Raw genomic sequence first — 27,196 nt, forward strand, 5'->3', positions numbered from 1 at the left:
GCGACCTCTGAGCAAGAAAGGAAACTTTTTCTTTTCCTGTTGCCACTGCTCAAGGTGAGATTTCATCTGTGATGGTCTGTTACCTAGCTTCTTCTTCTTTTTTTAATTTTTTTTTTTTTTTTTTTTTTGCTTTTTGGGTCACACCCGGCGATGCACAGGGGTTACTCCTGGTTCTGCACTCAGGAATCACTTCTGGCAGTGCTCAGGGGACCATATGGGATGCTGGGGATCGAACCCGGGTCGGCCGCATGCTAGGCAAACACCCTACCCACTATGCTATCGCTCCAGCCCCTACCTAGCTTCTTAAACTGTGGGTTGTATAACTGAATGTAGGGGTCATGAAAAATGTGGCAGGAGTGAAAGGCTTCTGAATTCTCAACAATCAAAAATTAATAAAAAAAAAATCAGCCATGTAATGAATCAGAGGTGTTTCTGGCAGTGTTCGCCCACAATGCATTTCTCAGGTGAAAAGGGTTGCAAGTGGGAAAATATAAGGATTCCCATTTCTTTAGCTTTGCCTTCTCACTGATCTGTCTCCAGGGTCTGTCATTTGTACTCATTATCTCCTTGGAAGCAGAGGCCTCTGCAATTCTCTTCTGTCTGCCCTTTTGTAAATCCCCCAAATTTATATTTACCAAACAGGCTGGTCCTCCTGGCTCTTTGGGCTATTCCCCAACTAGGTAACCCATTCTCCATCCATATCTGAGGAACTCTCTTTCCCATTGACCCAGGGAATTACTTTTAAATTTTTATTTATTTATTTTTGCTTTTTGGGTCACACCCGGCAATGCACAGGGGTTACTCCTGGCTCTGCACTCAGGAATTACTCCTGGTGGTGCTCAGGGGACCATATGGGATGCTGGGGATAAAACCCGGGTCGGCCTCGTGCAAGGCAAACGCTCTAACTGCTGTGCTATCGATCCAGCCCCGGGGATTACTTTTTGTTGATTATTGGTTTGGGACCATACCCACATACTCACCTCCCGCCCAACCCCTGCAGTGGTGTTTAAGACTTACTCTTGGCTCTGAACTCAAGGATCACTCCTGTCAGGGTTTAGAGGACCATATGGGGTACCAGGGAAGAAACCGGGCAAGGGCCCTACCCACTGTACTTTCTGGCCTTAGGACCTATTCACTTTGAGGTCAACTAAAACTTCCTTCCAGAAAAGCCTGTCTTTCAAGGAAGAGTAAAGGGATGCATCTGGGGCCTAAGGGATAGTACAGCCTGTTTGGTGCTTGACTAGCACGAGGCCAGCCCAGGTGTCACCCCATATGGTTTCCCGAGCACTGCCAGGAGTAATTTCTGAGTGCAGAGCCAGGAGTAACTGCTGAGCACTACCAGGTGTGCCCTGCCCCCCAAAATTAAATAAATAAAAATATTAATCTTCTCTACAACTCAGGGTCCCAGACACATGCTTTCCTCAGCACTTGGCAGCCTAAGTTACTCTCCTGTGAAGCCTTTCTCCTAGTTGTTTATCTACAGAAGGAACAGTATGGTTCTCATTTTTCTTCTCTGTCCCAGCTCCTAATACCATACCTGACTCAACAGAGACTGAAAACATGTTTTTTACCTGTCCGGGTTTAAAGTGCTTACTTTGCATGCAGTTAACCCTGGTTCAGTTACCTGCACCACCAAGAGTGGCCTCTGAGCACAGAACCAGGGGTATCCCCTGAGCACTTCTGGTGGCCCAAAGCTTCCCTCTACCCCCAAATTTGATGGGGATGTGGCTTATGGTACAGCTTTTACCTGGCCTGTGTGAGACCATGGGTCTGATCCCTGATGCCACACACAAGGATTTGTTGTAGGGGCCGAGAGTGTAGCCTGTGAGTGTTAGATATATGCCTTACTTACCTATGAGACCCTGGGTTCAATCCCTGACATCTCATTCTCACCCCACGGCCACTAGGAGAGCCAGTAAGAGCGCTAGGAAAGAGGGCAGCCTATGGGGCTGGAGAACAAGTACAGCAGGTAGGGTACTACCCTTGCGCTCAGCAGACCTGGGTTTGATCCCCAGCACTGAGCACCACTAAACATCAATGGGTGTGGCACAAAAACAAAGAAAAAAAAGAGGGCAGCCTAGGGCTAGAGCGATGGTACAGTAGGTAGGCCACTTGTCTTGCATGCTGCTAACTTGGTTTGCTCCCTGGCAATACACATATGGTCTCCTTTGCCCGCCAGGAGTGATCCTTGAGTGGAGAGCCAGAAATAAGTCCTGAGCACCATTAGGTGTGGCCCCAAAATCCAAACAAACAAAACAGGGCGGCCGGCCGGATCGACTGTCTCCTCACTTCCCACTCCTCTAGCCCAATTCCCCTCTAAACCAGATTAAGCTCTAGCTCCAGGATACACACACCCTGCCTAGCCCCAGGGCCCTTTCTCAACTCTCCCCCCCCCACCCCCAGCCCTCATCCTTCACCTCCTGAAACAATACTTCCTCTTCCCAAACTTAGAGGATTCCAAATCTCTCACAGGAGTTCATGCCCTGGTGAAAAACTTTTTCCCTGTCGCACACCTAGAAGTAACTGATAAAATCCAGATGCTGCCCCCCCACCTCCAAGAGAGCCCTAAACTAATTCTCTTTGCAGTATGACTTGTGCCCACCAGTGTCCTATGACCTGTTTCTGTGTCTTGGCATCCTCACCCTCTCCCACAGCACTTGGCACAAAGCAGAGCCCCAGTGACTGCACGCGGAGCTGGAACATCACATTCTGCTAGGACGGGAGTGTCGTCTTTCAGGGGGGTTGTTTCTTTGTGGGGAGGCCCTAGCTCTTCCACTCCCTCGTTGTGTTACCCTTGGGCAAGTCATTTAAACGTCTCTGAGCTCCGGGTCTTCATCTGTACGAGAGACATGACCTGCCTTGTAAGATTGTCACGAACGTTGGGTTAAGAACGCTGACAGTGTGGCATCTGGAACTCATCAAGGATGCCAGCAAGCAACAGCCAGCTAGTCCAGTAACCTTGACCTCTGGTTCCTTATCTCTCCTTTGGAGAAGACAGAGCCCCAACTCACACATGGGACTCCCCGGCCCAGAATCCCACACCTCTATTTCCTGCCTGATAGGTAAGATGTTTAAGGAATACAGGACACTTAAATACAGTGACACGGGCTGGAGAGATAGTATAGCTGGCAGGGTGCCTGCCTGGCAGTGGCCAACCCAGGTCCAATCTCTGGCACCCCATGTGGTCCCGAGTCCTCCAGGAGCGATCCCTGAACACAGAGCCAGCAGTAAACCCTGAGTACCACCGGCGGTGGCCCCAACCACCCCCCCAATAAATAAATTTACATAGGACACACATTTATTGGGAGTATAAAAATAGGACATTTCCCCCCTCACAATCACATCAATTATCAAAGAAAGAAACAGTATGTAACAAAAATACAAAGCTCTGCTGGATTTTTTTTTCCCTTTTTTTCCCTGCCCTTACCCATCCCTCCCCAACAGCCCCTTCCAGAGGGTGCCTGGCTGAGGCCTGGCCACTGTCCCTGGGGCTGTCCCGGGGCTCAGGAGAACCGGTGGTCCAGGTCCCTCTGGGGGCTGCTTGAGTACGAGTAGGCTTTGCCCAGTACCAGGCGGTCCCGAAGCAGCTTGAAGAAGGCGTAGTAGTTGCTGAAAAGGATGAGTGCCAGCGAGATGGTCTGGTGCCACTTTTCGGAGGACATTAAGGAGTACAGCTGGTAGGCGATGACAGCGCCCTCCAGCAGCAGCAGGATGTTGTGGATCCGCAGGGGTTTGCTGAAAAAGAACTGCAGGACAGGGTTGACATGGCTCCGGACCTCACCTCCTGCCTGGGACTGTGGGTAAGTCAGAGAAGGCGACAGTCCCAAGAAAACTTGGGTGAGAGGTGGGAAATAGGGAGTCGTAGAGACCCGGAGTCCAGGCTCCAATTTGTCCCCTACAGGCTACAGATACTTCATCGGTGCCCCCCTTAGGCCTCAGGTTTCTCACTGGGATGAAGACTCAGCCTAGACTGGTGATTTCTCATAAAGTGTTCCTCAGCCAACCACGGTCAGGGGAGGGCTTTCAGGGGCTCTAGTGGGGCTGGGAGGGAACTGACAGGAGTCCCCATCTCAAACTGAGCAGTTTTGGGGTTGGAGTGATAGTACAGTGGGGATGACTCTAAACAGCCTTTGCCATAGTGCCAAGTTCATTATTATCAGACATCATCAATTCCTCACTTCCCAGTAACGTATCCTTTTTTTCTAAAAATATATGGAATGCTTCATGAATCTGTGTGTCATCCTTGTGCAGGAACCATGCTAATCTTCTCTGCATCATTCCAATTTTAGTATATGTGCTGCCAAAGTGAGCACCCAGCAAGGTATCCTTGAATGACTGAAACCCTCTAAGTCAATTTCAGTATCTGAAAGTGAAAGTACACCTAGTGCTTCTCTCTTATAAAAGATCCTGGGTAAAGACGGAATCTTTTCTTTTTTTTTGGGGGGAAGGGGCACACCAGGAGATGATCGGGGTTACTCTTTGCTCTGCACTCAAGAATTACTCCTGGGGGCTGGAGTGATAGCATGGCGGGTAGGGCGTTTGCCTTGTATGTGGCCGATCCGGGTTCGATTCCCAGCACTCCATATGATCCGTTGAGCACCGCCAGGAGTAATTCCGGAGTGCACGAGCCAGGAGTGATCCCTATGCATTACCAGGTGTGACCCAAAAAAAAGCAAAAAAAGAGAAAAAAAAGGGGGGCTGGGGCTGGAGCAATAGCACAGCGGGTAGGGCGTTTGCCTTGCACGCAGCCACCTGGGTTTGATTCCCAGCATCCCATATGGTCCCCTGAGCACCACCAGGAGTAATTCCTGAGTGCATGACCCAGGACTATCCCCTGTGTATCACTGGGTGTGACCCAAAAAGCAAAAAAGCAAAAAAAAAAAGTGGGGGGGCTGGAGTGATAGCACAGTGGGTAGGGCATTTGCCTTGCACGCGGCCAACCCGGGTTTGATTCCCAGCATCCCATATGGTCCCCGAAGCACGACCAAGAGTAATTCCTGAGTGCAGAGCCAGGAATATCCCCTGTGCATTGCCGGGTGTGACCCAAAAGCCAAAAAGCCAAATAAATAAATAAATAAATAAATAAAAGAAGTTTTCCTGGTAGGGCTGGAGCGATATCACAGCAGGTACGGTGTTTGCCTTGCACGTGGCCAACCCGGGTTCGAGCCCCAGCATCCCATATGGTCCCCCCAAGCACCACTAGGAGTAATTCCTGAGTGCATAACCCAGGAGTATCCCCTGTGTATCACCGGGTGTGACCCAAAGAGCAAAAGTACTACTACTGGTAGTACTCAGGGGACCATATAGGATGCTGGGGATTGAACCCGGGTTGGCCGCTTGCAAGGCAAATGCCCTACCTGCTGTGCTATTACTCTGGCCCTAATTCTGAATGTATGAGAGCATGGGAAATACTTACCACAGTGTCTGGCACACATTAAGAAAATGATGAGGGCTGGAGAGATAGCACAGCAGGTAGGACATTTGCCTTGCATGCGGCCGACCCGGGTTCGATTCCCAGCATCCCATATGATCACCCAAGCACTGCCAGGAGTAATTCCTTAGTGTATGAGCCAGGAGTAACCCCTGTGCATCGCTGGGTGTGACCCAAAAAAAAAAAAAAGAAAAAAACAAACAAAAAAAGAAAATGATGAAAGGCCAGAGTGATAAAACAACAGTAAGGACATTTGCCTTGCACGTGACTAACCCAGGTTCAATCCCTGGCATCCCATATGGTCCCCAGAGCACCACCAGACATGCCCAGTCTCTGAATTTGATACATGGCACTACTTGGTCCACAGATCATCACTGGAAGCGACCTCCCCAAACAGGAGTAGCCCCTGAGCACCGTCAGGTATGGGCCAAAAATTGAAAAAAAAATTTTTTTAAATTATAAATTAAACAAAGAAGCTGGAGAGACAGTTCAATCGGCTAAGTGCATTCTTTCCTTGCAGAAGGACTGCATTCAACCCCCAGTATCACCTAGCCTCCTGAATATCACTGGGAGTGACCCCTGAGTACAGAGCCTGGAATATCCCAAGAGTACTGTTGGTGTGGCCTCAAAATAAAAAAGTTGGGGCTGGAGCAATAGTACAGTGGGTAGGGCATCTGCCTTGCACATGGCCGACACGGGTTTGATTTCAGCAAACAGCTCTCTCTAGCTCTGACCTCAATCAAGACCCCCTGGCCCTCCAGCTTGGGCCCACCCTTCAATCTCATGGGAAGAAACTCACGTGGAAGCGGAAGTGGGAGACGTCAGAGGGGATGGCCACGTTGTAGTGACCCACGGCTTTGTAGACATTCTTGCTGTGTTTCACTAACACACCCTGTGGCCACATGCATTCTTCGGTCCACCTAAGAAAGAGATCAACAGTGTCCCTTAACCTCAGCATGCCCACAGAAGGGGACACAAGAAGAGAGACCTGTGGTGACCACCAGCTTCTCCTTCTATTTTTACCATTTAGACACAGTGTCTTTCCTTCTCTGGCTCTCAGCTGTCTCCTCTGTAAAGAGGATAATAAATGTGAGAAAGCTGCCACACAAGGAGCCAGAAGGTCTTAGGCTGACAGTGATGCCAAGGATTTAAAAAAAAAAAACATCCTTTTTTTCTTCTCTGAGTACTAACCTCTCAGTGGTTTACCACACAACTTCCGGAGTGGTTTTCATAATACCAAACTGATCCTGAATCTCTTCCACTCAAAATCTTGGGGGCTTTCCAGTGCCCTAGGGGTCAAGTGCCCAGGGATTTGGCATGGCCAAGGAGGTTCTCCCTGTGTGGCCTTCTATGGCTGAAGCCATCTGGGACAATTTATTTTTTTTTTGGCTTTTTGGATCACACCTGGCGATGCACAGGGATTACTCCTGGCTCTGCACTCAAGAATCACCCCTGGCGGAACTCAGGGGACCATATGGGATGCTGGGAATTGAACCCGGGTCGGCCGCATGCAAGGCAAACGCCCTACCCGCTGTGCTATTGCTCCAGCCCCTATCCGGAACAATTTTTTTTTTTTTTTTGCTTTTTGGATCAAACCTGGCGATGCACAAGGGCTACTCCTGGCTCTGCACTCAGGAATTACCCCTGGCGGTGCTCAAGGTACCATATGGGATGCTGGGAATTCAACCCGGGTCGGGTGCGTGCAAGGCAAACGCCCTACCCGCTGTGCTACTGCTCCAGCCCCTATCCGGGACAATTTTAAGATCACCCTGCATGACTTACTGTCATGTCTCTTCCTAAATTGCTTCCTACAGTTGAACTGGATGACCATTACTGATGTCTTTTCTTTGGGGGGAGGGGTCATCAGCTTTGGTTCCATCCCACTATCAGGCGTGATCAAGGGTCGCTCTTGACAGTGATACAGGAAACGAAACCAGAGTCTCCCTTATATAAAACCTGTGCCCAGCCTCCGAGCTAGTTCTCCATGGTGCCTCATACTCTTCCAGAAAGTCGAGTCATCTGTCAAACTGGATCCTGGGCCCAGACAAGCACAGTAGTCTGGGTGCTTGTCCTGCGTGTGGCCAACTTCAGTTCACTCTGCAGCACATAGTTCATCCCCTGAGAACTGCCAGGCGTGATCCCTGAGCACAGAGCAGAGTAAGCTCTGAGTACCAGGGGGTGTGGCCCAACACCATCTGCCCCCAAATGAAAAAATAAAAACAAACAAAACACAGGGTCCACCAAAAAGCTTTTGTCAAACTGGATTTTATACTTTTTTTTTCTTTTTTCTTTTTGGGTCACACCCAGCGATGCTCAGGGGTTATTCCTGGTTTTGCACTCAGGAACTGCTCCCGGCAGTGCTTGGGGGACCATATGGGATGCCTGGGATCGAACCCATTTGCAAGGCAAATGCCCTACCTGCTGTGCTATCGCTCCGGCCCCTGGATTTTATACTCTTAAACTGCTACTTGAACCTCTTGCTACATCAACTTTCCCCCATATTTTGTCCTTTATTAGCTTATTTTTCAGTTCACAACCCTGCCTAGTCTAGAGTGTTTAAGAGAAGTCAATGTGCCAACTGATCTGTGTCCTTGAAGTATGTCCCAAAGTCTAGCACAGAGAGGCCCAGAGACCAGTGGACAATGAGCTTCTCATGTTATGTAAGATCTCCTGGGACTCAAAGGGCCTGGGCCAGAGACTAAGAATCACTGCAAGTTCAATCTCATGATCTTGACTTTTTGATTCATTTAAAATATAGGGGAGGAACTGGAGCAACAGTACTGTCAGTAGGCTGTTTGCCTGGCAAATGGCCAACCCGGGTTCAATTCCCAGCACCCTATATGCCTACCAGAGGTGATCCCTCTGCACAGAGCCAGCAGTCTTGAGCACCACCAGGTATGGCCCAAAACCAAACATAAATATACAAACAAAAAACCCCAGGGAACTGGGAGTCAGAGCAGTCACACAGTGGGTAGGGCGCCTGCCTTGCATGCAGACCTGGGTTCAATTCTTGGCACTTCATATGGTTTATCGAGTCCCACCACCAGTGATCCCTGAGCACAGAGCCAGGAGTCAGTGTTGAGCACTACTGACTGTAGCTCAAAAGCTACCAGAAAAAAAAAAAATCCCGGGGCTGGACCAATAGCACAGCAGGTAGGCGTTTGCCTTGCACGCGGCCGACCCGGGTTCGATTCCCAGCATCCCATATGGTCCCCTGAGCACCGCCAGGGGTAATTCCTGAGTGCAGAGCCAGGAGTAACCCCTGTGCATCGCCAGGTGTGATCCAAAAAGCAAAAAATAAAAAAATAAATAAAATAAAATCCAAAAATAACAAAAATAAACTGAGGGTTAGAGAAAGGGCCAAGCAGTAACCTCTGCATTGATGACGGCACACCCCAACCCATCAAACAACAACAACAAACAAGCACACGCAACAACACAGATGAAATTTCAGTGTATATGTTAAATGAAAGAAGTGAGACAAGAGGGTATCGGCTGCATGAAATGCATTTATATGAAACCAGAATAGGCAAAAGTAAATCATGGTGAAAGCGCGCAAAGGTGGGTGTGAAAGTTGATGTAGCAAGAGGTTCAGGTAGCAGTTTAAGAGGGAAAGTCATTGGGAAGCAATTTTCTGAGAGACTGGAGCTGGAAATGTTCTCAAAGACTTGTTCACTTGGGGTCAGGGTACAGGTGGGCATGACTTAAGTGGTAGAGCATATACTTAATACAAGCAAGGCTCTGGATTGGTCACCATCACTGCAGGTTTCCCTAGGTACCACTGGGTATTCCCTGGCCCGCCTCCAGCACTATGAGTTAGCTGCTAGGAGAGTTTCCTGTACTTAAGGATTTGTGCATTTAATTTACGTAAATGTTACCTTAATAAGGGGTCAGAGAGATAGAACAGTATGTAGGCCACTTGTCTTGCAAATAGCCACTCAGGGTTCAATCCCTAGCACTCCTTATGGTTCCCCAAGCCTGCCAGGAATGACTCCTGGATGCAGAGCTAGGAGTATGCAGTGTACCTCCCCCGCCCCTCCTCCCCAAAAAAAACAACCAGAAATGGTACTAATTGAAAAAAGGTAACATAACATGAGGTACCAGAGAGGTAGTACAGTGGGTAGAGAGCTTGCCTTGCCTGTACTTTACCTGGATTAGATCCTTGGCACACTATGTGGTCCCTGAGTCCTGCCAGAAATGATCTTTTAGCACAGAGACGAGTCAACTCTGAACACAGCTGGGTGTGGTCCCCAAACAACCACAAAAAACAATACAGCTATAAAGATAGTACACTGGATAAGGTGCTTACCTTGCTTACCCAATCCAGTTTGATCCCCAGTACCCTATATGGTGCCCTGATCACTACCAGGAATGATCCCTGAGCACAGAGCCAGGAGTCAGCCCTGAGCACAGTTCACATGTGAGCGCGTGCACATACACATACACACATACATACACACACACACACACACACACACACACACACACACACACACACAATTTGCTGTGGACTTATTAAAAGTCAGACACTCCACCAGAGTTGGAGAGACAGCTGAGTGTAGGTCATGTGAGGAACTTCACCTCAGGAGCATGAGTCCTGGAATGCCAGACAAGTATCTCCGCAAACACAGCACAGTGGACGGAGAGCAATGGTTGTGGTTGTGATGGCAATGTGAGCGTGCAGGAGAGGCACAGTGACCCATCCTGGGTAGGCAGGAAAAGCATTCCTGGAGGAAGCAGAGTGTGAAAGGATGCACAGGACTAGCTGGGAAGAGAAAGGTCATGTGCATAAGCCTGACTGGACACTAAAATGTACAAAAGAATCTGAGGATCTGAAGAGGTTCTGCTCTGGCTGGGGCACAGCGGGGCAAGATATAAAGCAGAAAGTGCCCCTGGGTCCCGTCCATGAGCTGAGAAGCCTCGGTAAGGAAACCTGCTCCTGTCTGCAGACTATATGAAACCATGCACAATGTCCCCCCATAGGCTGCCCCGAGCCCTTCCTCTGAGCTGTCAGACTCTGCTTTGAACATCTGGCGGTGTCTGTCCCCTTTCCTGGGGAACAGAACCAGGGAGGGCCCCTGACTAGCAGAGGGTGAACAGCGGAAGCCTTGGCGCCCGCGGCCTCCTCGCTGGGCTGGCCTCTACAAACCTGGCCTAGGGGCCTCCTCTCTTCCAGGCCTTGTGCTGGGCCCAAGACTCAGGCGTGATTCAGAAGTGGTCCCAGCCTTGAGGAGCTTCCAGTCTAATGGGGGAATACAGGCAAGAAATGAGCAGAATCTGTGTGAAAAGGACTCTGGCGAGGGGCAACTGAAACGCCGGTGGGCCCAGGGAGGAGAGCCAGGGGAAGACAGCCTTGCACCTCCTCAGGGCTCTGGAAAAGGGCCACACCTGCCTCTGCTCTAGGGGCAATGCCACCCTCCTGCTGGGCCTCTTTTCTGCCACTCCTCATCACTGGTGGGCACAGCCATGTCCCCCAGCTGACTGAACAACTCCAAGTTCGTGTCTTAGTCACTTCCGCCCTGAGACTCCCTTCCCTGGCCAGGACTGACCAGCAGCCAACACCGGACCACACCTCAACACCCGCTGATGTTTCTAAGAGGCACTGTTCCCCCCCACTGCTCAAAACCCTCCACAGCTCCCCTCTGAACACAGGCCAAAGTCCTGGGCCCAAGTGCGTCTGCAGGCCTGGTACAGGTGAGGCAGAAGCACACACCTGTTCCAAGAACAGGCCCGCATGGCTGCATGGATGAGTGAGCAGGCGAGAGGAATAACGCAATGAACGGAAACACGGGCAGGTCAGTCATGAGAGAATTGACAATGGTCCGTTAAGTCAGAAAGGCGATGAGTCCATGAATTTACGGCCTGTCCCCTCCCATCTCCCGTCACAACAGGCAACACAAGGACAGGGCACACAGTCCTCTCTGGCTCTGCTGTGACCCACTTTGGGTCCAAGACCAAGCACACAAGACAAACTCCACGATGATGGCTGGAGAAGGAAACAGTGGGTGGGTCAGGAGCGACCCCAGATCGTGGCCAGGAGGCCTGGGGCTGGGCACAGAAGGGCAAGGCGACTCACGGATGCTGCAGTACGTTGGAGCACAGGGCAGGGTCCACCTTCTGCCAGCAGCCCAGGTGGGCAGCAGCCTTGTGCAACAGGTCACAGTAGCTGGCAGGAAGCAGGTGCTGCATGAGGATCACTGACGTGCTGATGGACACCAGCAGGAACAGCTCGCAGGACCAGCGCTTGTCATAGTAATGTGTGTTCTGGGGACAGAGGGAGGGAGGTAAGTTCACTCTCTTCCCCTTCCCTGATTCTATCTGTCTTTGGGATCAGGAGAGCCCTGGAGAGCCCCAAGGTGGCCTGAAGCCAAGAATAAAAAAGCTAACAAGGAAGGCTCAGCATTTGCTCTGGGACTGCCTTCGTCTCAACTCTGATGTAGAATCACTCCATCCTGTGGTTGCCCACTTTGCTTTTTTTGGGGGGGAAGGGGAGGGGGAGGGCAGAGGCAGTCACAACTGCAGTACTCAGGGCTCATCCTGGCTCTGCACTAAGGAATCACTCCTGGCGGACTTGGGGGATCATATGAGATTCTGGGGATTGAACCCAGGTCAGCTGCACAACAGCCAGGCACACCCCCTGCTGTCACCTCTCAGGCCCATGCCCATCCTCACCCTTCTGCCCCCTTTTCACTTTAGGCCACAAATTTCTTTACTTTGGGGCCTTTCATCTCTTTTTCTCTGGAGAATCCCACATTCTTCTTAGAATAAAGTATCACTCTCAATAAAACTATTTAATTTCAGGGCCAGAGAGATAATATGGCCGGAGGCACTTGCTTTGCATGCAGCTGACCCAGGTTTGATCCCTGGCATCCACCAGGAGAGATTCTTGAGTAGCTCTGCCAGGTGTGTGGGGGGCGGAGGGGGAGGAAGGGAGGAAAGGGAGGGAGGGAGGGAGGGAGAGAGAGAGCGCGCAAGTGCACTCTGGTTTCATAATCAATAGACAGAACAGGAGGTGAGGTGCTTGCCTTGCATGTAACCAACCTAAATTTGATCCCCAGCACCCCAATAGTCCCCCGAGCTCTGCTACCTGAGTTCAGAGCTGGGAATAAGTTCTGAGCACTGCTGCTGGGTGTGGTACAAAAAACAAACAAACAAAAAACTCCCATATATTAAAAAAAAAAAAACACACAAGGAAGACAATTGTGGGTTTGGCCCAAGTCCACTACTCTTATTTCTTTTTTGGTCATACCTTGTGATGCACAGGGGTTACTCCTGGTTCTGCACTCAGGAATCACTCCTGGCAGTGCTCAGGGGACCATATGGGATGCTGGGAATCGAACCCGGGTCGGCCGCGTGCAAGGCAAACGCCCTACCCGCTGTGCTATCGCTCCAGGCCCCACTACTCACATTTCTATAAGGTAAAACGCCTCCCACTGGTCCCCATTCCAAGAGGAGCTCTTGGATCTTATTAACTATGTGACCTAGAGCAAGTCATTTCTCTTCCTCTGGGCTCTGGCTTCCTCACCTGGTAAATGCAGATTTGGATCAATGTTAATCACTTCTGGTAGACATTGGGAGTCACGTCCTCTTTCTGAAAGCTCTAGCATGTTGCAGGTGACCAGCATGTTCTCTCAACTGACAATTATTCAGTACAGTCACCTATCAGACTACTGTCACATCACTGGCACCTGGGATGGGATGTCCCCGCAGGGCTATACAGGGCCAGAGAGAGATAGTACAGTGGGTAGGTGTTTGCCTTGTGCATAGCTCACCCAGGTTCAATACCCAGCACCACATTTGATCCCCTGAGTACCACCAGAAGTGATTCCTGAGCACAGAGTCAGGAGTAAGCCCTGAGCACAGCCATGTATGATCTAAAAACCAAGAAGAAGGAAAAGAAGAAAACAATAAAGCAAAACCAGAGGGCATTACACACAAAAAAGAGAGAAGAGACTTTTGGAGTCATTCACATCGGGTCTGGACCAATTCTTACTTTCTTGGTTAATGATAAAGCAGTACATTGTGACACAGAGAGCCTCCTGGAAAACAGTCCCTGCCCTTTGTTATCAAGTATCGGGAACAGCAATGCCACGTCCCTCTGGGCGGCTGGCTGGACTGGCGCAGCCCACTTCCCATCCACTGGTTACGGAGGCCACACCAGCTCTCAGGAGGTGATGGAAATCTAACTGAAACCAGCACAGAGACTGAGGCAAGCAGGGGGGTCCCTGTGGCGAAGGCAGCAGGGGAAGGCCCCAGGCAGGCCCTTCCCCTCTGGGCTGGCTACAAACCTTGACAAACCAGACGGGCACAAAAGCCACGTAATAGGCACTCAGCATGGAGCTGACCAGCACTTCCTTCATGCGCCAGTTGAAGTCCATCTTGAGGAACTCCACCTCGCTGCGGATGAGGCCGGGTGACAGGCAGCAGGCGTGGGTGGGCATGGCGTCTGGGCCGTACAGCTGCCTCGTGTGCTGCTTCCAGCTCTCGCGCAGTGTCAGCAGGTAGTCCCGGCTGCGGGCCAGGCCACTCACGGCCTCCCGGGGACCCATAGAGGCCATGTGGCTGAAGAGGTTTGTCTTGCGGAGGTCACAGTTCAGCTGCAGGAACGGAATGTACATCCCAAACCTGCTGGGGAAGACGGTGGTGAGGGCAGGTCTGTCGAGGGGCCTGGATGCCAATCCTCAGCCACCAGAGGAATTGTGCTTCCTCCCTGGGCCTTACTGCTCCTGGCTGCTCGGAAGGGAGAAATCTAGCCATCGTCCCGCTCATCCATCCTCCCGTCCAAGGATGAGTCACAGCACATGGGTCTGCGCTGAGCGGGTGCCAAGCATCACTGGGCGCTGGGGACACAGCAGGAGGCAAGAGCTGGGTCCCTGCCTGCTTGTCTAGTGATGACTAACAGTGATCGTGACAGCCCAGTCACTGGGCAGAGCCTGTGATCCAGATGCCGTGTGATGTGCTTCACAAGCATCCTCCCCTGGGTCTCCTGAGAACACCGGATGTTAGGTCCTGTTATACTGTGCCCTCTCAGCCGAGGACACAGTGGCTCAGGGAGGGGAAATGGGAATCCCAAAGCTTCAACAATTAGGAAAGAAGGAAGGGGGCTGAGACTCAAACCCAGAACTGTCTGATACAAAAATCTGAAACATTAACAACAAATACTAAGGGGGATTAATCTATTCAACGTGTACGTGGTGAGGGGCCAGAGAGGCAGGGCCGTGTGTGAGTCGAAGCACCTTGCCCTGCATGCAGCCAACTCTGATTAGATCCTTGGCACCCCATCAGGTGCCCCAAGCCCTGTCAGGAGTAATCCCTGAGTGCAGAGTCAGGGGTAAGCCCTGAATGGGTGTGGCCCCCAAACAAAACAAAAAGCAGACAGCAGCACAAGAGAGATCCTGTCAGGGAGCCACGGGTGGCATCTCTTTAGTAAGCAGAGGGCAGTTCACGAATAAACATCTATTATGTACCCGGCACTGAAGTGGGTCTTTGAAAAGGACAAATCTCTCCCCCCGCCCCCCCAGCAGTACCGCAGGGTGGCGCTCAATAGTCAACGATGTCATGAAGTATGGCAATATCACTTAAGGAGAAAGCTAGATACCACTTAGGAAATTCGAAGGGTCAGTTTTCAGCAAACACAGCAAGTGCCCAGGATGTACATGGATAGTCACGTGGACTATCATTAGGGCACTTTTTGTATTTCCTTGGTCTTTCTCGTTCCTGGGTCCTCAGAGTTACCCGATCCCCAAAGTCTGTGGGCTGCCCCCCAAAAATTAGGGCCAATGAGAATGCTGTACTTTCTTGTAACAGTAATTTTCTCTTTTCCTTTTCTCTAAGATTTTGAAAAGGATGTCTGGGTGTCCTTGACCTGTAGTTTGGCCTTTTTGGAGTCCTACTTCCTGGCCTACAAAATGAAGATACTTGGGGCGCGGGGGCGGGGAGGAAGTATGGGGGTACATCATGAGGGAAATGCAGGAAGAGTACACCTATGTGTACAGTGGGTAGGGTTTCTGCCTTGAAAGCCTCCCACATGACTTGGGTTTGATCCCAGGCATTCCATATGGTCCAATTCCACCAGGAAGGACCCCTCAGCGTAGAACCAGGAGTTAGCTCAGAGAACTTCTGGGTGTAGCTTGGAAAAAAAAAGCAAAAAAGGTTGGGGGATACAGGTACAGCAGAGATAGGGTAGCGGGGAGAGTGTTTGCCTTGCATGTGGTCAATCTGTGTTAGACCCCCAGCATCCCCTGTGGTCCCGAGCCCACCAGGAGTGATCCCAGACTGCAGAGCCAGGAGTTAGCCCTGAGTATCGCCCTAAAAGCAAGAAATAAGTTCAGGGGTCAAGAGATAGTATAGCAAGTAGGACATTTGCCCTGCATACAGCAGCCCTGGATTTTTTTTTGTTGTTGTTGTTGCTGAGTTTTTTTTTTTTTAATTTATTTATTTTTAATTAGAGAATCACCGTGAGGGTACAGTTACAGATTTATACACTTTTGTGCTTATACTTCCCTCATACAAAGTTTGGGAACCCATCCCTTCACCAGTGCCCATTCTCCACCACCTGTAAACCCAGTGTCCCTCCCACCCTCCCCAATCCCATCTCCCCCCCACCCCACCCTGCCACTGTGGCAAGGCATTCCTTTCTGTTTTCTCTCTCTAATTAGCTGTTGTGGTTTGCAATAAAGGAAGCAGCCCTGGATTTAATCCCCGGCATCTCATATGGTCTCCCAAGCACATCCAGGAGCGATTCCTGAGTGCAGAGCCAGGAGTAACCCCTGAGCACCTCCGGGTGTGGTCCAAACACAAAAACAAAAAGCAAGTGGTCTCGCCCAAGAGCCATTTCTCTGACTTGAGGGCATGAACTCTGGGGTCTGCTAGATCAGGGTTAACATCCGAGCTCTACTGATTCTTAGTGTTGTGATTCAGGGAAAGGTATTTAGTGTCTGTTAGTTTCTTTAACTTGCCTTAAATTACAAAGCAGGTATTGATTCTCTACAGTCAGCCAGGCATTATGCTAGTGCTTTCATAGATGCATTCTTTATTTATATTTGGTATTTGGGCCATACGTGGCAGGCTAAGGATTTACTCCTGACTTTGCACTCAGGGATCACTCCTAATGGTGCTCAGGGGACCATACGAGATGCTGGGAACTGAACCCAGGTCAGCTGCGTGCAAGGCAAGTGCCCTATTCTCTATACTATGGCTCCAGCCCCTAGGTGCGTTCTTTAATCCTTACAATAACCCCAACACAGTGCCTGGCCCAGAGCAGAACAATACAATTCTGTTTCAAAAAGAGAGGCCAGTGATTGCGTGGGAAAGAAAAGAAGACTAAAATAGAATTCCCAAAACACTCTTCAGGACACCATGTGGGAAATGGGGGGGGGGGGGGAGGGAACACCTATATGAAGACACAAAGGATTCAAATGCAAACTTTAGAGCAAGTATTCAAGAACCTTCCTGGTTATCTTCAAAGAAGGGCGGTAATAGTTCCCCTGACCACCTGAATTAACTGGCAACGGAAAATGCATCAGAAGCAATTTTACATACAAGATCGCAGTTCCGTCTCATGCTCTCCACCCAAGATAGTACAGTATAAAAGCATATAGAAAATAAATCTGTATCAACAAAAAGGATAGGAGGAGTTATCAGTACACAAGTGACTTGGACAAATTTAGAAAGCAGACGGAAACAGGCTGATTGAGGAAGGAAGCCATTGTCCATAGTAATGCTGTCCAATGGGAATGAGTCACATACCCTTTCTATTTGCTTGCCACATTGAAGAAAAACAAAAGAGAGATCAATGTGTTTGTTTTGGGGTCATACCTGGCAGTGACTAGGGCATATTCCTGGCTCTGAACTCAGGAATTACTCCCGGTGGTACTTGGGGAACCATATGGGATACTGGGTGGATAGAACCTAGGTTGGCTGTGTGTAAGGCAAGCGCCCTACCTACAGTATTATCTCTCCAGCCCCAGTACTCAATCTTTAGAATCTAGCATACACTCTACCCTTTAGCACACCTTTAACTCAGTGTTTGTGCTACTGAAGGAAGCACAGTGCTCATTTCAACTCAAACTAACCTATTTCAAACATTCAGCACCAACAAACTTTTTTTTTTCTTTCTTTTTTTTTTTTTTGTTTTTGGGTCACACCTGGCTATGCACAGGGGTTACTCCTGGCTCTGCACTCAGGAATTACTCCTGGCGGTGCTCAGGGGACAATATGGGATGCTGGGATTTGAACCCGGGTCGGCCGCGTGCAAGGCAAACGCCCTACCCGCTGTGCTATCACTCCAGCCCCCCAACAAACTCTTAAAAGCTACTCAACTTTGGCTGTAGGTCTAGAATATTCTGAGTTGGCTGCCTTGGGGCTGGGGCTGATCTGCCCAGCATGACCCAAGAGAGTCTCTGGCTTGAAGAACGCACATCTGATCAAAGGTAGAAGTGACAGCAGTGCTGAATAAATGGGAATAAGCAAAGATTTTAATTACCTTACAAGGGTTGGTTCCTTTATTCTCCTACATGCTTCACACGATCTGTCCTGAAGGATTCTTCTCTAAAGAAACTGAGGAAAACTGAAGTCTCCAATGGGGCATCCTAGGATAATACTTCTATCCCCCAGACCCCCACTTTTCTGACCTGTGAGGACCAATAGCCTGATTCCAGTGGGAATTTCATGAGTTCGTCCTAAAGCAAAGTCTTCCACTCACTGTCCCACCCTGCCTGTGGAGTTACAACACCCTGATTAACCAGTCACATAGACAATGACAGGGAGAGAAAATGCACTCCAAGCTACTCAGTCCTTCAATCTTATGAGACTGATGAGTCATCTACTATGCTAATGAAGCACCTTCATTTTATATATACATATGTACATATATGTACATATATATTAATTTTTTTATTTTTTGGTTACACATGGCAGGGCTTACTCCTGGCATGCTCAGAGGACCACATGGGGTGACCCAGGTCAACCGCATGCAAGGAAAATGCCATACCTGCTATACCATCTCTCCGACTCCTAGGCACCTTCATTTTTTCTTTTTTTTTGCTTTTTGGGTCAAACCCAAATGCACAGGGGTTACTCCTGGCTCATGCACTCAGGAATTACTCCTGGTGGTAGGCACCTTCATTCTTAAACAAAAATAGACAAGCAAAGAAGCCAAGTGCACTTAAAAACTAGAGGCTGGAGCAATAGTACAGCGGGTCAGTTGTTTGCCTAGCACATGGCAGACCCAGTTTTGAGCCCCATATGGAGTAATCCCTGAACATGGAGACAGGAGTAAGCCCTGAGCACTACAAGGTGTGGCCCCCACAAAATAAAAGAAAATTTAAAAAGAAAACAGATCTCATAAAACAGAAAAAGCGACTCTAGTAAAAAGGCAAATCTGAGGGAACAAGAAAGTTTTATTTTATTAATTTATTTGTTTACTGGGTCATACCCAGCAATTCGCAGAAGTTACTCCTGGCTCTTCAATCAAGAATTACTCCTGGGCCGGAGCGATAGCACAGCGGGTAGGGCGTTTGCCTTGCACACGGCTGAGCTGGGTTCGATCCCCGGCATCCCATATAGTCCCCCAAGCACTGCCAGGAGTAATTCCTGAGTGCAAAGCCAGGAGTAACCCCTGAGCATTGCTGGGTGTGACCCAAAAAGCAAAAAAAAAAAGAATTATTCCTGGCAGTACTTGGGAAACCCTACGGGATGCTGAGGATTGAACCCAGGTTGGCTGCCTGCAAGGCAAACCCTACCTACTACACGATTGCTCCGGCCCCAGGAACAAGAACATTTTAAAACAAGCACAGAATGCTATAAGAAAGAACAATCAAAAAACAAGAGGCCTCAGAAATAAAAAATTACTGAAAAAATATCTGAATTAATAAAAGGGAGTCAGAAAAACATATAAAGGAGGAAGGGTGAGAAAGAATGGGAGAGATATGAAAAATAAGAGAAAAAAGTTGAGAGAAAATAGAGGAGAAACAGATGAGCAAGCTATAAAATCTACAGTCTATCAACAGAAATTCCATAGAAGAAGAAAAAAATGGAAGATACTAGCAAGGAAATAATAAAAGAATATTTCCCTATGCTGAATAAATGTCCTAACCTCCAGTTTGAAATCTTACATTATTAGTAAGATGAATAACAAAAGTTCCACACCAAGCACATCACTGTGAAATTTGTATAATCAAAAGATTAACAGAATATTACTAAAAGCTTTCAAAATGGAGAAAAATAAAACTAAGAAACTGGCATGAAACTGGCATCAGACTTAGTAGAGAACTCTGAACGCTTTAGACAACTGGGCATTATCTTCCCTAATTTCTGAGAATCTGAACTTGAAATCTACACTCAGTGGAATCATCAAAGACAGAATAAAGACATTTGTGGCCATGCAAAGACTCAGGATGTCTATACCGCCCACATACCCAATGTGAAGAAAATTACCTGATAATGCACTCCAGCAAAATAAGGGAGAAAAACCAAGAAAGAGGAAGACATGGGATCCTGGCAACAGTGGGTCCAACCCAGGAGGGCAGCGAAGGCAAGTCTCAGGCTGAAAGCCGAACAGCCTAAAGAGCAACCACTCCAGACTGGAGCAGGAGGATGGAGGATGCAGGGCTCCAGGAGGGATGTCTCAGGGGGGAAATGGACTCCAGGCAACAGGTAGCATGACTGGGAAGCTGGATAAACTTGAGGACATGTTGAAGGCCCATCATTCTTTTGTCACAAAGAAAAAAGAAAGGCAATTAGAAAGTCCCAGGAAAATAAAAAGCTGTCCGAGAAAGTTACAATCTAAGTACAAAGCTAAGTAAAACGTGACCTGATTTTATGCAACTGATGGAATGAAAGAAACGGGAAAACCATGTTTTACACTTGGAACACATCCTTTAAGAGGCTCAAGATTCTAAGTCAGTATCTATAGTGAAGGAATGTCATTTCTGCACACTACCTGGCCATGCAGGAAATGAGATTTCCATAATTACTGTACCAAGCTGACTTGTTTTTTTTAAGTTTTAGAATCAGCCTTAGACAAAGAATGGACAACTTAAATGTGATTATATAGAAGAATGTGAATGTCACACTTGGTGAATATAAGAGAACAGTTGCCAAGAAGTAAAGAAGAGAAAGGGCTGGAAAAATAGATGGATAACTTTCTGCTTCATTCTATGTACTTGGGATTAAGACGCTGACAACTGGGTCAGAGAGGTAGGATGGGCGGGGGCAGGGGGTGAAGGCACTTGCTTTGTAGGTGGCTAACCCTGGTGTGGTCTCCTGAGCACTGCCAGGACTGACTGCACTGCTCTCTGTGCCCAGTGGACCCTGGGTAGACCCCGGATGGATGAGAGGCATGACTCCTGAGCACAGAGCTCGGACTAGCCTCTGGGTACTGCTGGGTGTGGCCCAAAATCAAACCAAGAAAGCAAACTTTAAAAAAAAATTCAATCTATACAGGGCCAGAAAGATAGTACAGCGGGTAAGGCTTATCTACCACCCTGCATGTGGCTTTCGAAGGTTCAATCCCCAGAACCCCACAGGGTCCCCTGAGCCTCAACAGGGATGATCCCTGAGCACAACTGGGTGTGGTCCCAAAACAAACAAAAATATCCAAGTCATAGGATAATGTAATACAATTCAGTAAGCTGTACATCATACATGGTACAATCCCTTTTTGTTTTGGGGTCATACCCAGATAAGGTAAGCACCATACAGCACTGGGGCTCAAGTCTGGAGCTTCCGAAACCAAATTACAAAAAAACTAGAGATGTATATGCTCCAGTCCTTGAAATTCTCTCTCCAGCTTGAATAATGTGTTTTTTTGTTTTTAATATGACATGTCATTTTCATCATTAATATTAGTTATAAGGAAGGTGTATGATAATGGTCACTTTCATCAAATAGAACACGATCAGTGTCAGTTTTGCTTTGGGTTTTTTTGGTGCCAGGAATCAGTCCAGGGCTCACACAGTCAAGACACACTCTGGCCCCAGGCTCCAGCATTTATATATATATATATATATATATATATATATATATATATATATATTTTTTTTTTTTTTTTTTTTCTTTTTGGGTCATGCCCGGTGATGCACAGGGGTTACTCCCAGCTCACGCACTCAGGAATCACTCCTGGTGGTGCTTGGGGGACCATGAGATGCTGGGAATAGAACCAGGAAATCAAACCCGGGTCGGTCGCGTGCAAGGCAAATGCCCTATCCACTGTGCTGTTGCTCCAGCACCAGCTTTTATATTCTTCTTCTTTTTTTTTTTTTTTTTTTGCACTGGGGACACAACCAGCAATGATCAAGAGTTATCTCTGGCTTTGTGCTCAGGCATTACTCCTAGGAGTGTTCAGGGGACCACATAGGATGCCAAAGATCAAACCTGGGTCAGCCATGTGCAAGGCAAATACCCTACCCGCTATACTATGGCTCCGACCCCGAGGGTCCAGCTTTGAAGTTTCTCAAGGAACAGGGCTGGCCTAACCTGAGAAGTTCACTAACCAGAAAGCAGAGACTGAGAAATGATTAATGCCCAGGCAGCCAGGACCTTTAGCCAGCACAGACACTTTGTCAAAGTCCTTCCCACAACTGGGTCACAAAAGGGTATTCCGTGTCTCTTCTCTAAACACTACTTCTCTATTCTTAATATTCTGGGTTTTGGTGAGACAGCGGGAGACGAGATAGACCAAGTGAGGGAAACACACACAGTAAGATGTTTGTGCAGACACACAGACACCCCATGCACAGAGGAGTCAAGTGCACGGAGACCAGGACAGGCACTAAAAAATGACTCAATCACTTGCACTACACAAATACAGAGAAAGAACCAGAAAGAAAATGAAGAGAGGAAAACTAAGGCTGCATGCGCACTGGCCCTCGGAAGGCTCCTCAGGGATATACGCTCAGACCCTCTCGGGCTGCCCCGTCCATGACACCCCTGCGGGCACATTGTGCCATCTTGGTCTCTGCGCCTGCAAAAGGCCAGCTGTCCTGACCCTGTGGGGGCTGTTAGGTCAGGAACCCCATGCCAGGCGGTGAGGGGGTGACCGAGGGGTACTCACGGGTAGCAGAGGAACAGGAGGTTCAGGAAGGAGTAGGTCCTGAAGAGGTGGATGAGGGAGCGGCACAGACTCCAGCCTGTGGCCGTGAGAACGGTGAAACGGGTGAGGAACAGCAGGATGGAGCGAAAGAGGGAGACCTTTCCCCTCTGGGAAGCCTGGGTCGGGGGAGACAGGGCGTGCTGGAGTCTGGGATGGAGGCCCCAGGAACAGGGCCCGGATCCCGCCCGGCACGGCCTGGGGTCCCGCTGGGCAGAATCTGGCAGCGATTCCCACCTCGATGACTCTCCGAGCAGATGACATGTGAGTCACTGACACCCTCCAACCAAGTCCCAGGGTTGGGGATGGGGGGCAAGGAGATGTGTCAGGGGAGAAAGGCGGGGCACTGGGGGGCCCGGGGGAAAGGGCGGCCCTCAGGACCCAATCACCTCCTTCACGATGGACCCGATGAAGCGGCGGCCCAGAACAAGGGTGGTCACCATCAGCAAGTTGAAGTCAATCAGATGGAAATTCTGTCAGGAGGCAGAGACTAGGGGTCACCCGGGGTCCCCAGCACGGAGAGCTATTTTCAGACATATCTCCCTAGCCCCACCCCATCCTTTCTACAACTGTCTCCTTTTTCCCCTCCCCCCAGGGGGTGGAGGAGGGTTTAGGCCACACCCACCTATGCTTAGGACTTAGTCCCAGTGATACTCAGCGAACTATATATATGGGGTGCTGGGGGTGGAAACCAGTCAGCTGCATGCAAGGCAAAGGCTCTACCCTTGTACTGTCACTCTGGCCCCTGCAACTGTCTCCACTCTGACTTTCCCAGGTCTCCGCTAAGTGAGGACAGGAAATTATAGAGAGGAGCATCACAGGCCCCAGAGCGGGCGTGAGGAACACTCCTGGAGCAAACGGCGTGGGAAACCCCATTTCTGAGCCCCTGCCCCGCACCTCTCCTTCACAGAGCAATTTCTGCTTTTCTCAACACTCCTAGATGCCTGCGGCCCCCAGTGGACTGAAGAACGCGCCCTGGGAGGCAGCGTCTGTGTCATATCATCGCTGCTGCCCCAGCGTGGTACCCAGTACAGTACCCAGGTGCAGAGCTGAGCGTTCAGTGACCACCTGCCAGGCCCCACACAGGGCCAAGAGGACGGGGACTGGACAGCACACACGTCATCTAGCGGGGCACTCACCAGGGAGGTGTGGGAGGGCGGGTGGGAAGGCGGGAACCACCACACGGTCTTGTAGATGTTGATGTAGTGGACGAAGAGGGCGATGAGCTGGCAGAAGAAGAGCTGCAACTCAAACAGGATGCTGGCCTGGACCGGCAGCTCGGGGATCTTACAGTGCTGAAGGGGCACAACCGTCTGGGTGGCCAGCGGGGGGCTGGACAGACCCGTTCCAGAACTGCTCCTGGGGGTAGAAAGGGAACATCGTCAGGACCGATCGGGGAACCCTAACAAGAAGGGCTCCGGACAAGGGTAGTGTTCTCCTGATCCTGCGTCAGAGAGATGCTCAGCCACAGCCATTTCTGGCCCTATTCGTGCTTGTTCGTTGGTACCAGGAATGGAAACCGGGGCTTCCATACTTAAGGCAGGGGCTTTAACACCCAGCCACACCCCCGGACCCCTGTTCCTAATCTCATTCAGGTTTCTCAGCCCCCCCATTCCATTTCCCCACAACAAAAAGAATTGTTAGGTCCATCTCACAGATGAGGAAAAGAAAGCTGAGAAGGAAAACAACTCGCCCAGGCCCCCAGCGCACAAGGAAGAGACTGCCAGTGGAATCCAGCCTGCAGGTTACTTGGTCCTACAGTTTCCTGCCATTCCCTGCTGTCGCTGGGGAGCGCTCCGTCCACACTGCCCCCACCCCAAGCATTGAGTGGACAGAGAGGTGGCTTACCTGGTGCGGGAACGGACACTAGTGACGGAGGCACTGGAAGTGTGGCCCCCACCAGAGCCCCCCGAGGATCCTGGCTCACAGAGGGTATTGCGGCAGTAGGACGTCCTATTGGGGCCTCTTCGTCCTCCTGTGGGGCTCAACAGAAGGCAAAGCTTCAAGCCAGAGGGCATGTTCGAGATCAGCAATGACCTGGTCTCATTCCATCATTGAGACCTCCCCAGGGTCTGGACCCGCCCCTGCCCACACCTTCAGCCCACACACTGTAGCCGATGCTGCTTTTCTTGACTCAAACTAGGCTGCTTGTTCCCTCTTTTGGTTTGTGTTTTGGGCCACACCCAGCAGTGCTCGCAGCAACCATAGGGGGTTCTGGAAGTCAAACCCAGGTTAGCTGAATGCAAAGCAAGGTGCTCTCTGGTACCCCTCCCCTTTTCTTAATGTAAGATTGTTTCATTTAGAGAAACTTGAAGAAATATGAGAGAGGAGAAGAGAGTTAGAGAGACCCGTGTGAGAGAGAGAACGGGCTTCTCCAGAGGAAGTCAACGCCTGCTGGTTCCCTCTTGCCTGTGCTATGTTCGGTCCAGAGAGCGTCACTGACTGCCATTTTGGAAGCAGATACTCTCATCAACATCTGATTTCTACTTTCCCCATAATAATCCACCGTCAGAATTTACCTGAGTCAGAGCTAATATTTATAGCATCCTTCCCACTAGAACTGTCTGTGCATTTTTTCCATTGGTACCCCAATCCAGCATAAAATGCCCCAAAGTCAATGTTGAGGAGATGGGTTTCCTGACAACTTGGAAATCCGGCATGCATGTGTGCCGGGGTTGCGTGTGTCAGCTCTGGACTTCTGCAGGCTTACAACTGCCCACACTCTGGAAACAGCTTCTTCCCCGAGGGCCCCACGTGCCAGTACAATGAACATCCTGCATCTCCAGTTCTGAACCCAAGACATGCGCACAGGTGGGGTCCAGAGGGAAAACCGTGTCTGTGACCCCAAACCCCACAACCTATTTCCCAAAAGGCTCAGCAGACCTGCCAGAGCACAGGGACCCCCTTTCCCACCCTTGCAGAGAGCACTTTTGTCCTGGTCAGTTATATGGTTTTGTTCATTCCTCCTCACTGCGACTCGCTATTACACCGGCCTAGACACCCCATGCAAACCCATCTCCGCCCAGGGGTCCTCTCCTCCAACATCCGCACCTCCCCTGGGCCCCTCCACCCAGCAGCCCCGCCTACACCTCGGAACCATCCGGAAGCAGCCCCCCCCCCCCCCCGCACCACGCTCCGGGGGTCTGGAGGGTCTCTTTGCCGCCCCCGTCCCGGGGACCGATTCCGCTACCGCCCAGAATTTCCGGGCTGCCCCGGCAGTCCCCATGAGCGGCCCGGGAGCTCCAGCCTCGGCACACGGCTCCGCCCACCCCCGAGCCCGGGCGGACGGGCGACAGTGCACGAGGCCCCGCGCCCCCGCGGCCCCCCGCGGGCCCCCCGCGGGCCCCCGCCGCGCCCCGGCCCCGCCCCCGGCCCGGCCCCGCCCCGCGGCGGCAGGAGGGGGCGGGTCCCTCTGCGCCGCACCCCTCCCCCGCCCCGCGCGGGAGCCGTCCGCGTGGGGGGACCGTCGGCATCCCGGCCATCCCGGCCCCCGCGCCCGCCCGCGCCCAGGCCGAGCCGCGGCGGCTCCGCTCACCCATCGCCGCCCCCCGGCGCTCCGCGCCCGGCCGCCGCAGCTCCTGCGGGCAATATGTCGGCGGCGACGGCGGCCGGGAGAGGACCAACCGCCGCAGCCCCGACCCGGCACCCGCGCGCGCGCCCGCACCGCCGCCGCAGCATTTGCATACGGGGCGGGCCAAAAGCGGGGGGCGCGCTTCTTAAAGGGACCGCTCGGACTGAGGCGGTGCCCTTGCGCTCTTTGTTCCTCGGTTCCCCCCACCACCCACACACCCCCTTCCTGCGGCCGCTGAAGAGACCCCCGAAGGAGGAGAGCTCACCTTCTCCTTTCTCCCTAGCATCCTTCCACCCGGGCAGAGATGGACGGTGGAATGCTTCACCGGTGCCTCAAAGACTAAGCGCCCCGAGCCGACTTTCTTCTCTTGAGTCCCTTCTCATCAAAACCCGGGCTCCGCCTCCCCCTTTCTTCCGCCCTCACCTAGCCTTGCTGACCCTAAAATGTAAACTTTTATTTTCGTTCATGGTGCATGGGATGGAACCAACTACCATTGAGCCACATCCCCAGCTGCTAAGAACGGAATGTTCTCAGTCACCGCTGACCGTGCTTTCCCGCTACTACCTTCGTCCAAATCCTTGGTCTTGAGTTTGACGTGAGGCTGGTAATAAGGTACTACTCACCTTGTAGGGGTTGGTGAAGATTAAATGAGATAATACATCATGTAGAAGTCTGTTTTAGGTGTTAGCTTTTTCTTTTCTTCTTTTTCGTTTTGGGGTCACACCCTCTGTGCTCCAAGATCACACCTGGCAGGGCTGGGGGAATTACATGTGATGCCAGGAATCAAACCTGGGTCAGCTGCACTGGGTCAGTTGCATGCAAGGCAAGTAGCTCACCTGTTGTTCCATCTCTAGCTCCAAGTCAAAGACATTTTTTTGTTTTTGTTCTTGTTTGTCTTTCAGGGTGGGGGGGGGCACATCTGGTGGTGCTCAGGGATTACTCCTTACTTCACTCAGGAATCACTTCTGGTGGCCTTGAGTGACCATATGGATGCCGGGGATCACAACCTGGTTGGCCTCATGCAAGGCAAGTGCTGTGCCCACTGTACTCTGTCTGGGGTCCACCAAGTCAAAGAAATATTGAAGGAATAAACAGTGCAGGCCGT

General features: G+C 50.6%; 1 protein-coding gene and 1 non-coding gene across 5 annotated transcripts; both read right to left on the reverse strand.

Moving 5' to 3' along the window:
• Window positions 1-3,267: 3,267 nt before the first annotated feature.
• On the reverse strand, window positions 3,268-26,183 carry TMEM39B (transmembrane protein 39B). 4 transcript variants are annotated; one of them, XM_055137357.1, is made up of 9 exons: window positions 25,650-25,837; window positions 24,369-24,495; window positions 23,660-23,879; window positions 22,910-22,993; window positions 22,485-22,639; window positions 13,720-14,056; window positions 11,508-11,695; window positions 6,231-6,351; window positions 3,268-3,746 (listed from the first exon to the last, which is right to left on the reverse strand). In XM_055137357.1, the coding sequence occupies exons 1-9, from the start codon at window positions 25,744-25,746 to the stop codon at window positions 3,504-3,506; spliced, it is 1,572 nt and encodes a 523-aa protein (XP_054993332.1). In that variant the 5' UTR covers window positions 25,747-25,837; the 3' UTR covers window positions 3,268-3,503. The 4 variants fall into 4 exon arrangements, with proteins under 4 accessions (XP_054993332.1, XP_054993333.1, XP_004603613.3 ...); XM_055137358.1 differs by lacking the exon at window positions 25,650-25,837 and adding an exon at window positions 26,056-26,183 and having other exon boundaries at window positions 3,269-3,746; XM_004603556.3 differs by lacking the exon at window positions 25,650-25,837 and having other exon boundaries at window positions 3,269-3,746; window positions 24,369-24,602.
• Window positions 4,207-4,313, reverse strand: LOC129405237 (U6 spliceosomal RNA). Its single transcript, XR_008630420.1, has one exon. It is a non-coding gene; the product is annotated as a U6 spliceosomal RNA (small nuclear RNA).
• Window positions 26,184-27,196: the final 1,013 nt, after the last annotated feature.

The sequence above is a fragment of the Sorex araneus genome, chromosome 5 (assembly GCF_027595985.1).
Source record: "Sorex araneus isolate mSorAra2 chromosome 5, mSorAra2.pri, whole genome shotgun sequence".
NCBI lineage: Eukaryota > Metazoa > Chordata > Mammalia > Eulipotyphla > Soricidae > Sorex > Sorex araneus.

Excerpts from the sequence above, each read along its gene's own strand:
- TMEM39B (XM_055137357.1), bottom strand. The coding sequence starts at position 25,746 with ATGGGGACTGCCGGGGCAGCCCGGAAATTCTGGGCGGTAGCGGAATCG. Across the intron at positions 11,696-13,719 it reads TGCCCGTCTGGTTTGTCAAG|AACACACATTACTATGACAA; the intron begins GTTTGTAGCCAG and ends CTCTGTCCCCAG. Across the intron at positions 3,747-6,230 it reads TCTCCCACTTCCGCTTCCAC|TTCTTTTTCAGCAAACCCCT; the intron begins GTGAGTTTCTTC and ends CCTGTCCTGCAG.